General features: G+C 31.5%; 3 protein-coding genes across 3 annotated transcripts; 1 reads left to right on the forward strand and 2 right to left on the reverse strand.

The window, feature by feature from the left end:
* Window positions 1-1,165: 1,165 nt before the first annotated feature.
* Window positions 1,166-2,065, reverse strand: LOC105618009 (ribonuclease H2 subunit C). Its single transcript, XM_012199548.1, has 3 exons — window positions 1,918-2,065; window positions 1,379-1,611; window positions 1,166-1,293 (listed from the first exon to the last, which is right to left on the reverse strand). Exons 1-3 carry the CDS (start codon window positions 2,063-2,065, stop codon window positions 1,273-1,275), a joined length of 402 nt encoding a protein of 133 aa, XP_012054938.1. The 3' UTR covers window positions 1,166-1,272.
* A 465-nt stretch (window positions 2,066-2,530) lies between these two features.
* Window positions 2,531-5,268, reverse strand: LOC105618010 (protein FAM98B). Its single transcript, XM_012199549.1, has 5 exons — window positions 5,231-5,268; window positions 4,690-5,056; window positions 4,289-4,579; window positions 3,902-4,200; window positions 2,531-3,657 (listed from the first exon to the last, which is right to left on the reverse strand). Exons 1-5 carry the CDS (start codon window positions 5,266-5,268, stop codon window positions 3,099-3,101), a joined length of 1,554 nt encoding a protein of 517 aa, XP_012054939.1. The 3' UTR covers window positions 2,531-3,098.
* A 994-nt stretch (window positions 5,269-6,262) lies between these two features.
* LOC105618011 (leucine-rich repeats and immunoglobulin-like domains protein 3) lies at window positions 6,263-12,677 on the forward strand. Its single transcript, XM_012199550.1, has 14 exons — window positions 6,263-6,501; window positions 8,581-8,652; window positions 8,734-8,877; window positions 9,004-9,141; window positions 9,214-9,354; window positions 9,466-9,753; window positions 9,887-10,030; window positions 10,114-10,355; window positions 10,459-10,605; window positions 10,727-11,041; window positions 11,165-11,467; window positions 11,563-11,838; window positions 12,124-12,414; window positions 12,559-12,677. The coding sequence occupies exons 1-14, from the start codon at window positions 6,263-6,265 to the stop codon at window positions 12,675-12,677; spliced, it is 2,859 nt and encodes a 952-aa protein (XP_012054940.1).
* Window positions 12,678-16,714: the final 4,037 nt, after the last annotated feature.

Raw genomic sequence — 16,714 nt, forward strand, 5'->3', positions numbered from 1 at the left:
TATATATATATATATATATATATATATATATATATATATATATATGTAAGAAGTAATTATATAAAGTATATGTTTAACTAAATATATGAAAAATAACAAGACTAAAGTCCCTCTATAGGACAACGTACTTCCTCAACTTTACGAATAAACATTAGAGCTTTTGCATGAATGAAACATGCAGCGTACCTATTTTTTAGCGTAGTTCCTTAGAAATCTGTAATGTTACTGTAAATAGGTCCTCTAGAACCTATGAAAAGTTATTTTACTAGTGATGTTTATAGCAAAGCATCGGGGAAAGTCAGAAATATTTTATTATATTTATTATTTCGTTATCGAGGCTTTAATAATTTAGGATATAGGAAACGAATGAATGTGTAAGAATTTTTATAATTCCATTTGTATACATCTAGGATTTTTTTTAATTGTAAGTCTCTCAGTAAGTACCTCAGTATAGATAACGCCAAAGATAATTCAAATTGAGACTGTAATAAATTATTTATTTCGTATATCTATTAACGTGAGATTGATAAACGAATGTAGGATAGTTTCATTCATTATCACCGACTTTACATAACACAAAGATAAAAATGTTTTCCATTTTAACGTATGTTTAAATATCGATTACGTAAGCACCGTGCACACAATACACGTTATCGCAAATCGATCTGATTCTTTGGCCTAAATAATTCAATGCACATATTGCGTACTGAAAAATGTATTTTGTAAATCTCACATTTGTATAACTAAGATAGCATGTATGGATGTTCAGATACATCCTTAACTTATTATAGATGTCATAAGCTATTTTGATGACACTATATAAATGCATTTAATATAAAATTAAATATGAAGCCATATAAAAAATAAATAAATAAATATATATATATATATATATATATATATAAAAATCTTCCATAAAACAGATTTACACATTCAAGAAAAATCAGCAGAATGCATTTATATAATTGTATTATTATATTAAACGAAACAATGAAGTCCACAAATATCTAAATAGGAAATTCTTCAAATGTCACTGCTAATTAGGCTATAACAATATTATCACTATTTGTCACTCTTTACACATCTTAATCATAGAACATATGCAGGTCATTATTTGTGGCATAACCACTCCAGTATGATGCCATAAAAATAAATCTGTTATACAAAATATTTTTTTATTATTTTTTTCTCCTATCAAAAGTAAAAATGTAACATTCAAAGAACATATATTTTATTTTATATCTTATTAAAATAATCTGCTTCTGGTATCATCTATGTTTCTGGTGAGTGTAACTAAAAATTATTAGAAAAATATATTAGAACGATACATTGGTAAAAACTAACATGTTATAACTTACAAATGTAAAAAAAAACTAACCACTTTAGCTATGTCGACCCAATCTAATGCTGCCACAAAAGCATCATTCTTAGATGGTATTTTATCATAATTCCAATACATTAACTGTGAAAAAGTTCCTGTGCAATACAAATTCCTGTCCTTATTTTCTGTTTCTGTCTTTTTATTTTCCATAAACATGATGCCTCTGAATCCAGCAGGTACAGTTATTTTTTTTCCTTGAAGCGGATAGCCACGAAAGGAACAATCATAATCTTTAAATAATCAAAAGATAAATTAATATCATAAATTAACCTTAAATTCTCTTTAACTTTTTGATTTGTTTGTTGCTTCAATTATTATATTCATTTAACGTGTTACGTAAATTGAAAGTTAAACACAAAATAATAGATAAAAAAATGTAATAAAATTTTACGTCTAGTTTTACAGATTTATTTGTTTTTTAATATTGTCTGTACACATTTAATATTATTTAATATTATTTAATATTATACACTTTTAATATTGTTTGTACACATATGCGATACTGAGAAAATTCTTTTCAACTTTCATTCACTCACATTCTTCATCTAGCTTACGAATGTAAGGCTTGAAAAAGGATGAAACATTCGCAGCTTCGTCTCCATGAATTTTACATGGCATAAAATGTAACTCGGACTCGTCTCGATTAACTAAATCTTTCTCATTAATGTGTAATCGTGTGACCATGTTAATTTAATACTATGTGAAGTAATAATTGTTTAACTTCGAAAAGTTTTGATGAACCTTTATTCTGTATGTATACATACAAACTAACCAATAATATTATGCTTATTATCATACCTGTTCTTTTTAGCAGAACTTTTTGCACAGTTCATTTTTCTTCCTTTTCTCTCCACGTTGGAGAGAAAAAGAGAAAAAGTAAACCGTGCAAGAATTTTAGGTTAAAGAACAGAACTCCATGACTTGGTGCCATCGTGAAAAAATCATTTTTTCAAATGATATTTCTAAAGTTACTAGATTTTGAAGGTAAGATTTCAAAAATTACTAGGAGAAGGTTCGAAGTATGAGGATACAAAATTACTTTTCATTCAATTTATGTAATTTTAATGTAATTTTTAACAAAAAAAAAATCTTAAAAGGAATATTAAAAGGGATATTATTATGTATAATTCATGTACAGAAATATTTCGTATATTGAGAATTTTGTATGTATTATGCTTGCAAGTACATACATAATATTATTCATTTCATACATTTTGATACATATAATGTGCGATTCAATACAAAATTCAAATGATTTAATTTACAGTCTTCATATTTCGCGTTATAAATTAATTTTAATCCGCTACTTTTGATAAACGAACAAACAACTATATGTATATTTACATAGTTACTATACTTTCGATTTGCATAGGAAACAGTAATTATATTTACATATATCTAAATCGAATGAAATTAAAAACTCAATATAAAAGTAGCGTTCTATATACGAAAGAGATAAATAATATAATAATTCTATCTTAATGCAATATTATAATTTCGAGTTAGCTAGCTGAAATTTAAAAATAACATGATTCAACAACATTACAAATATTCCGAACTTAAAGATTATTTTAAGACCAAAGTTATGTGCGTGAGTATATTATAAGCGTAAGTGATGAGCTAATTAAAATAATTACTATAATTATTTTAATATCATAACTTTATCTTTTTGTGAGAAACTTCTGCTAGCGTTAAAAATATACGCAAAGTGACATCTTCAGTATTGGTCTCTGCCTCTACTGTAGCCGCCACGTTGATAACTATTCGAACCAGAATTATTGGCACCTTGATTCCATCCACCTTGAACTCTGCCTCCTCCCCTTCCTCCTCCGCTTTCCCTCCTGTCCTGATAATAGTTCCCACCGCCTCGATTGTCACCTCCATACGAGTCTCTCTGGCCGGAATATTGCGGCTGTTGATAATTCTGATTCTGACCGTAACTTTGACCATAATTTTGATTGTAGTTCGTGCCGGAATCCCCACGATAAGATCCACCTCCACCACCGCTACCACCACCTCTCTGATATCCTCCTGCATCTCTATGATCCGGATAACATTCTCTATGTCCATGTCCGGAATATTGCTGTTGATAATTCAAGTTTTGGCCAAAGTTACTACTAGCGTCTTTATGATCTCGATAGCCGCCACCACCGCCACCTCCTCCACCTCTACCGCCTCCACCACCTCTACCACCTCCGCGTCCTCTATCTCCACCTCCACGTCCTCTATCTCCACCGCCGCCACCGCGTCCACCTCCACCTCCTCCTCTTCCGCCCCTGAAAAAAAAAAAGAATATGTATATACATGCATATATACTATCTCATTTCATTATCTTTTGATTATAATCCTAGTCCTTTTACTTTTAATTTTTTTGGAGCGGAATCTCACTATAAGGAGTGAAAAATTGAGCCAATCTTGAAAAAATGGCTTAATTTTCAATCTTTAAGAATGAGAGATTTTACTCTTCAGAGTGAGATACACTCTAAAATTTTTAGAGAATATATTATTTTATTAACTTACTGAAATGATGGCGGTCCTTGAACTCTATCCTTCTGCCATGGTGGCATCTCTGGTGGAGGTGGCTCTTGTTCGTATGGTCTACCACCTCTATCCGGAACTGCTCCAATAATAACGCTGTTGATTTTACTTCGTGTGTTCTTGCGAACACTTGCGTTACTTGTTTTCTCAATTATTGCTAGATCGTCTCTAGCTGCTAATAAATCGGCCAATGTCACTTTTGGTTCATTTTTCAAAGTCTTTCTTTTCTTGTCGTATCTATTGTTTACTTCAGTCTCTTGTGATTTTATTCTATCAGACCACTAAGTGAAATTGCACAATTTTTAATGAAGTGATCATCGAATATATTGGTCTGTATGTATAAACAAGTATTTTTAAATTTGTTCTTACCAAAAATGATTGAACTGTAACGTCAAGACGTTTGAGCAACATCTCACGTCGAACTATATATTCCTTGTGCATTTCTTCTTGTAACTGACCTAGTTTCTCCCACTGTTTAGCAGAAAGCTCGACATCTATAAGTGGTTTATCTAAATGATTAGGTGGTACAGTCTTTAAAACTTCTGATAATTTAGTTTCTAGCCGTGAAAACAATAAGTCAGGCGAAATATTGTCTGGTGGCTTTTGAAACTTCAGTATTACCAACATATTTTTCAAAGTTCTTGCAGTGTCACTTTCATCCTGTACAAAACATAAAGTATATCATTAAATCAGTATATTTTATTAAAATCTTTTGCAATGTCAGTATAAAAAAACGCAATTAAAATACTACACAATTTAAAACTGCTTACAATAGTGACTTCTATTTGCTTCTCTTCTTTAGGACATTTCACCTCCAATAATTTACAAGCCATAAGCTCTGTTGTTAAAAATTCTATAAGTATAGCTCTTTCAGATTCATTAGCTAGTCTTTGATTCATATGTCCAGTCATCAGTTTCTCATTTATACATCCTATTTCTTTAAGAAAGAAGCTTAATTCTAAGAGGAAGGAACTAGCATCGTCCGAGCTTGTTGTAGCATGAACAGTTTCATCTATATCTATAAATGTCGCCAGTTGCTCGGCAAACCAGCTTACGAGACTAGTATAATCCGGCGATTTTGCGCCAAGTTTTAAGGCATTCAACAGTTTGTTAGCATCAAGCATTGGCCCAGTATATCTAAGATCATTAAAAATTCATTCTTTCATAAAAAAATAATAAAAGGTGCGATTACATTATAATAATAAAATGTACGTTTAAGGTAAGCATTTTATTATTATAATGTAGTCTATCTAAGGCTTCAATTCTTTTCAAGTCCGGATAAATCCTTCGTGAAATAATCCAATTACTTACCCAACATCTTGGAGCATCTGTAACAGTTTGTCCTCCATTTCAACCGTCTTTCGATTTCAGATATTACGGAGGATTTCAGATATTACGGAGGATTTCAGATATTACGGAGTAAGATATGCAATAATATATCGTGTACGTATTATTTGGAAATTAATGCAGATACAAGCTATGCTTGAAACGTTTCACTGCCTTGAACTCCTCCAGTTCCTCTACGTCGATATATTCAATGCACAGAACCGGGTACCGGTTATGGCATTGACATAGATCAAATTGCACAATAAGAAGAAACCAAAGAAACAGCTCGGAGACCAATACAACCTGTTTTCAACGCTACGTTTCCTTAGGTTCTGATCATAAAATGGAGCTATAAGTAAAGCTAGTGGAGCACAGACAAATGTCAAAGTATATTTCGTCGATTTTGGAGAATTTAATTTCCGCAGTGCAAAATCCGAATTGCAATTCTTTGAAATTAAAGAAATTCTTCAAAAATTTTCAATAATGTCTCAACTATATTTTCCTTATATTTTATCGATTTTCAAGATCCTTGATTTTCTCGGTTTCGAAATCTTGGTGAATCAACTTACCCGTTTTCCGTAAGAACAGTAAATTGATTGGCGGAACACCGCGTATTTTTTTTATCTCACGATAAGTTTCCTCGTTTTACATACGGAAGCCATAAAGATCGCGTCGGCCACCATTTCAGGCAATTCACGAGATGGCGCGGCGTTAGCGCGTGCAATTAGAGTCGTTCCTGGTCATTCCGTACTCCGTAGGCGTCATCATGGTGCGTAGGTCACAGCGTTTCTGAGAGTGAAGCCGAGGAGTTTGTTTTGAATTGATAACGACGCGGATACATCAGCTCCTCGGTAGTGTTATGATAACTTGCCCGGTCGCTGGGCTCGCCGAATTTGTCCTACGACACCACGGCGATGATGCGTCGCAGCAGTGATGAGCATTGTCGTACAACCGTCTAGAGTCGGACTCTGAGTCGGTGGTGTGCGTGCGTGTACGTGTGCGTGCGTATTGTGCGCGATGTCGTGGTGCTCGGAGAAGCACCATCACTTTGCGCGACGACTCGAGCGGAAATGGAACGTCGTGTTCCTGCTGGTCGCATGTTGGTTCGCGCTGAGCGTGTCGTCGACCTACGCCGAGTCGTACGACAATACAGACCGCTGCCCAGTCGAATGCTCCTGCCTCGGCAACTTGGTCGCCTGCAACGAGCTGCAGCTGATCCAGGCGCCCAGCGGACTGCCACCGTGGACTGAGATCCTGTGAGTAAACGCTGTGACCTGCCGATGGCAGGATGGCGTTGATAGGATAGCGACTTTGGCTTTGTATATGACAAACGGCGTCTAGGTTTCTCCTGCGATGTCAGTCAGGTTTCATAAAGGATGAATCTTGTACACGGAGTACCTTCCATTCATCGTTTTCAGGATGAAGATATATAATGCTTTGTTATATATGTTGAAAGAATTAGAAGATGATTTTACTGATTATAAGACCTGGTTTGTGTTATATGAGTTAACATAGATAAGATAAAAGAATTATAACAAAAATAAAATAATCACTGATATACTTTATGATAGCTATCAGTGATTTTTATAATTTATTTTTGTGCTTTTAAGATAGTTGAAGGATGGGAAAATAATATTTAGTGATAAATATTATAATATTGATAATTTAATATTTAAAGAAATCTATTTCTTGTCTTACCTATAATTTATTAAATAACAATATACATATATTAAAAATTAATTTAATTATTGAATTATCGAAACAATATTAAAACAGAAACTAAAATATGAATGTAATTTTTATTTTAAAATAATTTTTAAAACATTTTTATTTTAATAATTTCTAATAAAGTTGTAATTTTATGATAAAATATGATAATTTATTAAAGATGTCGGTTAATAATCCATGTGTTTGTGTCTCAAATAAAAGTTCACAAGCAATGACTATTATGTAGCATTTTATTATTTATTGGATGATAACTGTTATTATACTATATTATTTGGAAGTCAAATCGAGGGGGAATAATATTGGTTGTTATGACTGCATGTGGGTTGCTTGTCCCTTCACTAAATGGTCAGATTGATGAAACTGGCTCTATAGAAATAAATGGTCAGGTTTCTATAGCCATATAGGATGCTATGTGTGATGATTGACTGTTAAGTCCTTCAATGCTCAGAATCAAGGAGAGCAAGATCTAAGTAGGGGAGAAGAATTCATGTCTAAGCATTCATGTCTATGCTATTTAAGGTATTAAGATATATAATTATATAACTACAACATTTCTGCTTTTTGAAAGGTGTGTCTAAATAAGAAGATCTTAAGCAGAATATATTCTTTGTACAGAAATAATTTTGAAATAATTCTTATATATCTATATATTTATGTTTCACATAATTTATCAGTATCATTATATAATGTTGAAATAGCTTAAGTTTATCAGATTATATATTAATGTTCGTAAATATTATTATATAATATTTTATAAGAAATCTAAAGGCAGAGAACTATTATTTTATATTATATTTTAAGATAATATATACAAGGTTTTCGTTAAGATTGAAACGAAATTTATACTGTTAATGAGTAAATTAAAAAAGTTCATATGAATTTAAATCTGAAAATGTTTCATTAAAGAGTCATTAATTTGCAAAGATTTATAAGCAGAATTATTTTTATAATTTGTTAGACAAAATTAAGACAAAAAAATTTAAGCAGTAAAAAGTCAGAAGTAAGTAAATCAACATCTTGATTTTGCTTACGATATTATCTTACATTTCTTGTGATTGATTCGCTTACTCAGCTTACTGTTTATGTTTTACTACTTTATATTTTTTGTATAATCTGACTCAGAAATAAATGATTTTCAGTTATTGATTATATCTTGATTCGTACAAACGGATTTTATAAATTATTACAATAGTTACAAGAGAAATTTTTTCCTTTTAAAAGAATGAATTCAATAATGAATTCAATATCATATATTCAAAATTAATCTTCTGTTTTTATTAATTTCTTATAAAGATACTTTTTAAAGTCAATACAGTTGAAAGTCAAGATATATAAACAATAACTGAGCGTCATTTTTTCTGAGTTAACAGTTCCGTCAGAATTCTGCTTGTGAATTTTTGAATGTTTACAATTTTTCAATAAAGAATTTTTGGACATAAACTTATATGAACTTCTTTCACCTATTGGACTCCATGTTAACTTTTATTATATACATTTTTTTATACACCTTTGTACTCTAAGTATATATATATGTATGTGTATATATATATATATATATATATATATATATATTTATTTATTTATTTATTGTTTTCTTATTTTTTTAGAGAATTAAAGGGTAATAATATTCCTAATTTGGAATTTGATTCATTGCTTCATTTAACGGAACTCAAAAAATTGTAAGCATTATAACATCCATTTCTTAACATTTAACATTTAAAGACAAAAATGTTTATATACATATTTGTCTGTAATTTCAGAGATGTAAGTGCTAACTTCCTCGGAGATAATTTTACTATTGCGTTGTCAGACATAACACAATTGCGGGAACTCAGAGTGAATAAAAATCGCTTAACACAAGTGCCAGACCTTGTATTTGTTAAGAATGTTACTCATCTTACATTGTAAGTACTCGACATGTATAAAGTGGAAAAATTTTTTAAATATAATTTCATAAACAGTTATTATTAAATTATTAATAGAATTTATGCAGTGGACCAATAATTATCAATATTGTAATTTTTTTATAGAGCCCACAACTTAATTACTAGTATAAATGGGACGGCGTTGTTTAATCTGCAACAGCTTCAATATTTGGATCTCAGTGGGAATAAAATAAGTGTTCTTCAAAGAAGTTCTTTTCTCGCTCCTAATCGACTTACGCATTTGTATGTATTTTAATCTTACAAATTTATTACATTATATGTTAATTCCGTTGTTTAATATTTTTCAATTTGAAGGAATTTAAATGCAAATCACATAAGAGTTATCGAAAATGGAAGTTTGGATAATCTTACTTCACTGGAGGAACTTCGCTTGAACAAAAACAATTTGACACAGCTGAAAGATATTTTCATAAATCTGGGAAAATTGCGAATATTGTAAGAATTTATATATTTTTAAAATATCTTTATAATATTTATACATATGAAATATAGTAAGAAAGCAGTGTCTTCAATGTATTATCTATAATGTCTGTGATAATATTATAGGGAAGTGAATAGAAATAATCTACAACAAATACATGGATTAAGCCTGAAAAGTTTATTGAGCCTAAAGGAATTATATCTAAAAAGAAACAAAATTAATAAGTTAGACGATGGAGCTTTCTGGCCACTTAAAGATTTAGAATTACTACACCTCGACTTTAATATGTTGACTACTATAAAGAAGGGAGGCTTGTTCGGATTAGAGAATTTGAAAAAATTGACTTTATCACACAATCAGATCTCAATGATTGAACCTCAAGCATGGGAAATGAGCCAAAAGATAGTAGAGCTGTTAGTAATGTTTTCATAATTGCATGAAATAAATTATTGTCTTTTTGTTGCAAATATTATAATTAAATGATACGAATGATTATAAATTTTATCCTTATCTTTCATTGACTTTTGGATATCAATCTATTTCCAGAGACTTGTCACATAATGAATTGATTTCTATAGAACGAGGTTCGTTCGAATCTCTCACGAAGCTTGAGAGACTTAAACTGGATCATAATCAAATCACATATGTGTCGGATGGAGCATTCAATTATACGACAAATCTTCGTATCTTGTATGTTAATATTTATATGTTTTAATGTTTATTATGTATTACTATGTATTACTATGTATTATAAACGCTACTTTGTTTTAAAGGGAACTCAATTCGAATCAGATATCGTACATGGTAGAAGATATCAATGGCGCATTTTTTTCTCCGCTCGGTCAATTGGTGAAATTGCGCTTATCGCACAATAGAATAAAATCCATAAATCAAAATGCTTTTACTGGTCTGAATCATGTTGACGAGCTTGACTTACTCGGAAACAATATTACGTCGATTCAAGAAAACGCGTTCCTTTCAATGTCTAGTCTGAGCAAACTTAAGATGAATACCGGTAAGTTTGAATCTTACATATCAAATATATAAGAGCATAATGTGATTTATTTTTATTACTTTTATAATATATGTATAAATTATCTTCTTTATTTACACCTTAGGAGCCTTAGTTTGCGACTGTGGACTTCAATGGCTAAGTATGTGGTTGCGAGAACATCCATACAGTGAAGCTCAGCTGCACTGTAATTATCCGCATTGGTTACAGGGCATGTCGTTAACTCAATTACATTATGCAAATTTTACTTGTGGTCAGTATCATTATAAATAATTTTATACATTTGAATAAAATTGTGAATAATTTATATTTTGTACATTATTTGTGTATAATTTTACGTCTTTAATTAAATTTTCTTTTATGTTTATTTATAGATGAATATCCAAAACCGCGGATTATTGAAGAACCTGCGAGTCAAATGAGCATCAAAGGAGACGATGTGAAACTGATTTGTCGTGCAACTAGTACCGCTGATACACCGCTCCATTTCACTTGGAAACATGATAATGTGGAGTTAAGTGATGTGAATTTACAAACCCAGCTCAGTTCCTCCGAGAGCGGAATAACCGAGGCAACGTCCATTTTATATCTTACTAACATTACCCATGCTAAAGCGGGAAAATATCAATGTATGGTGTCGAATACGTATGGAACTACATACTCTGCCAAAGCTAAACTAAGCGTGTTGGGTAAATTAAATATATTCACTATCTTTAACTATGCTGAAGTATACATACTATATATATATTTTATTAATTAACGACTCATTTTTTTAAATAAAAATTTTAATCTTTACACATTTTTCTTCATAGTTTTCCCATCGTTCTCCAAAATTCCGCGTGATATACGAGTAATTGCTGGAAGCACTGCTCGTCTGGAGTGTTCTGCCGAGGGACAACCATCCCCGCAAATAGCCTGGCAGAAGGACGGTGGGAACGATTTCCCAGCTGCGAGGGAAAGACGAATGCATATGATGCCGACAGACGACGTACTATTCATAATAAACGTGAAAATGGCCGATAGTGGAGTTTATTCGTGCACTGCGCAAAATCTGGCTGGTGTTATTGTTGCAAACGCTACTCTTACAATATTAAGTAATGATACTATTTTAAAAAGTAATGCTATTTTTTTTAACTAGTCGAAAGCATTTTTTTTAAATATATAAATTATTCTTATATGTATAATACTTATAAGAATGTTTTTTTTTTAGAAACACCGTCCTTCGTAAAACCGATGGAGAATAAAGAAGTAATGGTAGGTAGCTCAATCGTGCTCGAATGCATGGCCAGCGGTTCGCCACGTCCGAAGTTATTGTGGCGCAAGAACGGTAGTCCGCTGCAAACAACGGAACGTCATTTCTTCACTGCAGAAAATCAACTTTTGATCATTGTTAGTACAATTGCCAGTGACGAGGGTACCTACGAGTGCGAGATGAGTAATTCACTGGGTAGCGTCGTCGGTGAATCACATCTCACAGTCAAGCCAGGTAATTTTAATATTAACCAGGTATTATTAATATTATAAGATTGAAGGATTTTACTGCTAAATTTCTCCTTGTTTAAACATTTTATGACTTTTTTAAAATTAATAGATAATTAAAGAATTCTTGAAAATGTCAAATAATAAAATAATAAGAGCAAGTAGAAACAAAACATTGTAGTTGATGTATAAATACAATAAGCTATTTTATTAAAAAGAATTACACACACACACAAGAAAAAATCTCATGTAAATTCCAATGATGAGAAAAGATTATTTATTTGATATGTAGCCCCGGTTTCCACGCTGAATGAATCCGAGATCCTAGGCATAATAATAATAACCGTGGTTATTTGCGCGGTCATTACTTCCGTGGTCTGGGTGCTCGTGATTTACAAAACCAGACGGCAATTGAATTCCACACAGGACGTCGTCACGCAACCAACGACGACTGTTATACTAACCAGCGTACCAGAGGTACAAACGCAGCTGTACCTGGACACGAGTTCACAGCACAGTAAAGACAGTGGAACCGGAGACAGCACTAATCCCAGCAACGATCAACTACAATTATGCTTGCCCGGTAAATAATTTTTACATTGTTAAAGATTTAAATTAATATTTCCATCATAAAACCGCAGTTTGTTACAATGTGGTTTTATGTTTAACGTTAACATATATTGTTTATTGATTATCGCAAATAACGTTATGTCCTTTTTTCTATCAGAAGAGGTCGTGATAAGCTCTGCCAATAACGATGAAGAAATGGGAACTATAAACGATCCTCTCTTGCGTTATACGAATCACGAGCGACATGCGAGTGAAAACGTCGATAGCGCGGTCTGAAACGAAGATGCGAGTTGAGCAAGCAGATTTAACGCTTGTAGCGTTTCTGCAATGAGTATTTGTGAACGCGCTAATTTTTAAATCAGGATATAAATATTCTGTAAGTCGTGCACATTAACGAGCCATAGTATTATGAGGAACAAGGACTTATCAGTCCCACTGTCAAAAAAGTGACCTATAGTGGACGTTGATCCGCCCGACAGTCCAATGCACAACAGAGTATTCATTACTATTGCATAAGGATCAGCGAGTCACGGTATAAGTACAACATAAGAAACGATAGCGAAACACTTATATCGTCATTGTATTTATTATTGACGCGACTCTCGTTCAATCGACGTAGAAACATCGAGCGATATAAAATGTAAATAGTTAGATTAAGACCCTATAAAACTAGTATTATAGCGCGCATCGCTTATTTGGCGTCTCTTGGAAATGCAATGCTTGTACAGATCTATCTTGCGAACAATTTTTCGGACATACATTATTCAAGCGAGAACGAAAATCTGTTACAGATTTCTATTTTTTTTTTTTTTTTTTTATTAGAATGATGTATGAATATTATCTGTTTTAAAATTTGAAATGTCAAGTTAATGTTCCGCTTAATTGACTTGCGAAATGTGGCGCTTGTTGAACATACCAGAAAATTGCTTAACAAATTATGACGTTAAACACATTTAAACGCATTCCGTGTAGCATGTATTCAGTAAACATTTACTCGATTGCACAAGTGTTGCACCTTTCCTAAATAGCCATTGCGACGCGCGCGAGGACATTGCTATATAAACTATAAAAGCCACTATATTAGACCAGCCTTTTGTGATAGATATTTATTCTAGAGTTATTGCGTAGGCGGCTATTTATGAACGAGAAGAAAATATGAGAACAGAAATATTGCATTCTGGAAAAACGCAATTGTTAACGTGGGTGGATGTATATTTATGCACCAAAGCGTTGAATTTAGATATTTTGTTTTCTCTCTTACTTCGCAGTCGTGCGCGACACCAAATCGCTATTCTGGATTAATTTAATTCGTTTACTGATCAAAATGTTGCTCACTACTAATAGATACATTGTGTTCCAGATGTGTAGGATTTTTAGCTTTCGTAGGCATTTTCGTTAGTATTAATATTGACTAAGTTGAAACGCATACAACATGAGACTTTACGGATAATCTTCCACGTACTGTTACGTATAGTTTATAGTTGTTTTCAGGGTTTGAGTAGTGTTTATGTTGGGGATCTCGAGGTTCTTCATTATTACATATTAATAATTATGAAAGATGTGAAAATTTATTTTTGTTTTCCTCTGTGATTTCTGTATTTGCATATTGAAGTCTGTATGATTGCGAGATATTTGGACTGAAGTTTCTATTATATAACAATGTAAAAATATTTTTTTGTTGATTGCAGTATCTCATTTTATTTCATACTCAGTCGAAAATATTTGAATATTGATATTACGTCGTTATGAAATAAAAATTGTGTATTATTAATAATATTAATAATATTAATAGCTCTTTCTCATAGTGTATTTGTGACAATTTTTACTTATGAATATTTCGATTCATTCGATATGTACATTTTATATGTATAAGTAAAAGAACTTTTAAAGATGCTCTTTAGAAGAAAAAAACAGTAGGAGAAAGAGAGAGAGCGAAAATATTGTTTAATAAAAAGATTCAAACGCGATAACGCGCAAGTGATTATTATGAAAGTAAAAATTTCAACGAATGCTTTTACTGCATCAAATGGATATAACATTATTGGGAAAAAACTTTCGTAATATATATAATCTATATATTTTTCTATCACTTATATTGCAAAAAAAAGAATTTAAAAAATGATATGAAATTCGCACAAGAAGAGCCAGTACTACTTTTATTACTTAATTAACCGTAAACTCGCGTGATTCCTTCCATGAATTATTACTCCTTATTTACGCAAGTGTCTTATATGCGCAGAGTATAACGTGCTCATTACAAGTAAAATTCAAGTATTGTATAAATTAAAAATAGTCTGTAATATTCCAATTATTTGTGTAACTCGTAATGTATATGTTTAAACGATATGTGAGCAGTTTTCGAATAGGACGGGGAGGAAAAAGAAGATACATGTATGTTTCATTAATGTAGTCTGTGTAGAGTTTTTTTCTCCTTATGAGTATTAAATTATATAGTCAACAGAGAGAAAGAGAGAGAGAGAGATGCTCTATTGCGACATGATTTTTAGGCTTGCGCCCGTGTGATACACCAAATAAGGCATCTGTTTCTCATTCAGTATTTTCCTTGTTATATAGTATTGTGTACAAATACAAATAATCATCTATAATATATCTCGTACGTTATTTATCCACAATATTAAAGCTTTTAACATCACTTACCTTCACATTACCATGACAAATTATCCTTAAGTTCTGTTAATGGAAGAAAAGAGGAATGCATAAACTTATTTCAGTATTAACTATAATTTTACTAAAAAAGCTAACACTAATGAAGACACCGAATAAATGTATATACACATATATAAACTTATTTATACATACTTTTATCGAGATGACTGTAAAGAATTGCAGATAAAATTATCTTTGATCGTAGTGCTCAATAAATATTTTCTATTTATAGATATATATCATTAAATAATTTTTCTAGATGCGACTGAAGGTTTTATCTTCGATGTAATACAGATAAAGAGAAACCAAATGCAATGTACAACAAAAATGTCCTACTTATTTTCAAGTATCACAATTATTCAAGTGTACATATATATAATACATATTCTATAATCCTCTTTAATTTCGAGATTTGTTGCTCGCTTGTATTTATCGCACGGCTGAAATTCGCATTCTTTTCATATAATACATATATAATAATTAAATTTTTATTTCAATAATTTTTTTTTATAAAGAACGAAATTGCTTAAGCGAAAGATTAAAAAAATAAGAGAAAGAATTATTTTTTCAGTACTGAAATATTATCAAGTAATATATATGTATATACGTGCGTTAACCTTGTTCTGTCCCTTAAAATATTGACGAGCAATTAAAAATCATCAATCCTTATATATATGTAATATATTTATAAAATTTAATTTTTTTATGTTGCTGTGAGAGAAATCAATATTCTCTGATAATTCTCCTGAAATCTGACATTTATTTTAACGCAAATCTGTGAAAAATAACATTTGCTTTTTCCATATAATTAATGTCATATCAGCAGAAACTTAATTCACTCTCGCACGTTTTCTTTTAATACTGCTATCATCATGAATAACATTATTCGCTAATTAAAATAGAATATTTGCATTACTACTTAATGCCGGATTATGTAAGAGTAGACCTATATGAGAAAATCTTAAAGAATTTTATCATGATGGAAAGAAAATCCAGTTCCGATTGCATTTTTTCTCGTAATGCGAATTTCGCCGCGTATACGCATTGAAATATAAGAAAACGCTTCCTTTGAGGTAGCATATCTCCAGTACGAGACATCGTTTATTTGCAATTCGATTCTCGTTACAACGAATGCTGGACGCGCGATTCAAAAAACTACCGTAATACAAAGTTTAACAATTCGATCTCTTCACTTATATGATTATATCTAATCGATACCTGTGTAAAACTTTACTACATGCAATCACGTCCCTATGGCATCGCGTTTTAGCTTCCATACAAACGATCGTAGGAAGGAATAATAATGCATGAAGTATCGTCGAATTGGTTTAATTGAGAATTCCTCAAGCATTCTCGCTTTGATGAAGCCGTAAGCCGAAATTCCGCGCGAGAACGCAAGATAAATTCGTCGTAATCACAAATTGGCAATTCAGAACATGCATTCCATTGCATCAAATAATTTTGCTACTAATAACGTAAATATATTACATTATAAGATTTTTTTAGACGATTACAATTCGATGACATCTCACATCGGTCTCTTTTAATATTGCATAATTATATACACAAATGCGAATTAAAATCAAGTTGAATTAAAATTTGATGCAAAAGACTGCGTAATTAGAATACTAAAAGCTCTAATTATA

Source organism: Atta cephalotes, assembly GCF_000143395.1.
Source record: "Atta cephalotes unplaced genomic scaffold scaffold00015, whole genome shotgun sequence".
NCBI lineage: Eukaryota > Metazoa > Arthropoda > Insecta > Hymenoptera > Formicidae > Atta > Atta cephalotes.

What these genes read in the sequence shown, in the direction of transcription:
- LOC105618009 (XM_012199548.1), bottom strand. Translation starts at nt 2,065, where the DNA reads ATGGTCACACGATTACACATTAATGAGAAAGATTTAGTTAATCGAGAC. An exon ending in TCGTAAGCTAGATGAAGAAT is followed by an intron (nt 1,612 to 1,917) that starts GTGAGTGAATGA and finishes GATTATTTAAAG; the next exon opens with ATTATGATTGTTCCTTTCGT. An exon ending in GGGTCGACATAGCTAAAGTG is followed by an intron (nt 1,294 to 1,378) that starts GTTAGTTTTTTT and finishes AATAATTTTTAG; the next exon opens with TTACACTCACCAGAAACATA.
- LOC105618010 (XM_012199549.1), bottom strand. Translation starts at nt 5,268, where the DNA reads ATGGAGGACAAACTGTTACAGATGCTCCAAGATGTTGG. An exon ending in CAGATGCTCCAAGATGTTGG is followed by an intron (nt 5,057 to 5,230) that starts GTAAGTAATTGG and finishes TAATGATCTTAG; the next exon opens with ATATACTGGGCCAATGCTTG. An exon ending in AGCAAATAGAAGTCACTATT is followed by an intron (nt 4,580 to 4,689) that starts GTAAGCAGTTTT and finishes TGTTTTGTACAG; the next exon opens with GATGAAAGTGACACTGCAAG.
- LOC105618011 (XM_012199550.1), top strand. Translation starts at nt 6,263, where the DNA reads ATGTCGTGGTGCTCGGAGAAGCACCATCACTTTGCGCGACGACTCGAG. An exon ending in TTAACGGAACTCAAAAAATT is followed by an intron (nt 8,653 to 8,733) that starts GTAAGCATTATA and finishes CTGTAATTTCAG; the next exon opens with AGATGTAAGTGCTAACTTCC. An exon ending in CAAACTTAAGATGAATACCG is followed by an intron (nt 10,356 to 10,458) that starts GTAAGTTTGAAT and finishes TTTACACCTTAG; the next exon opens with GAGCCTTAGTTTGCGACTGT.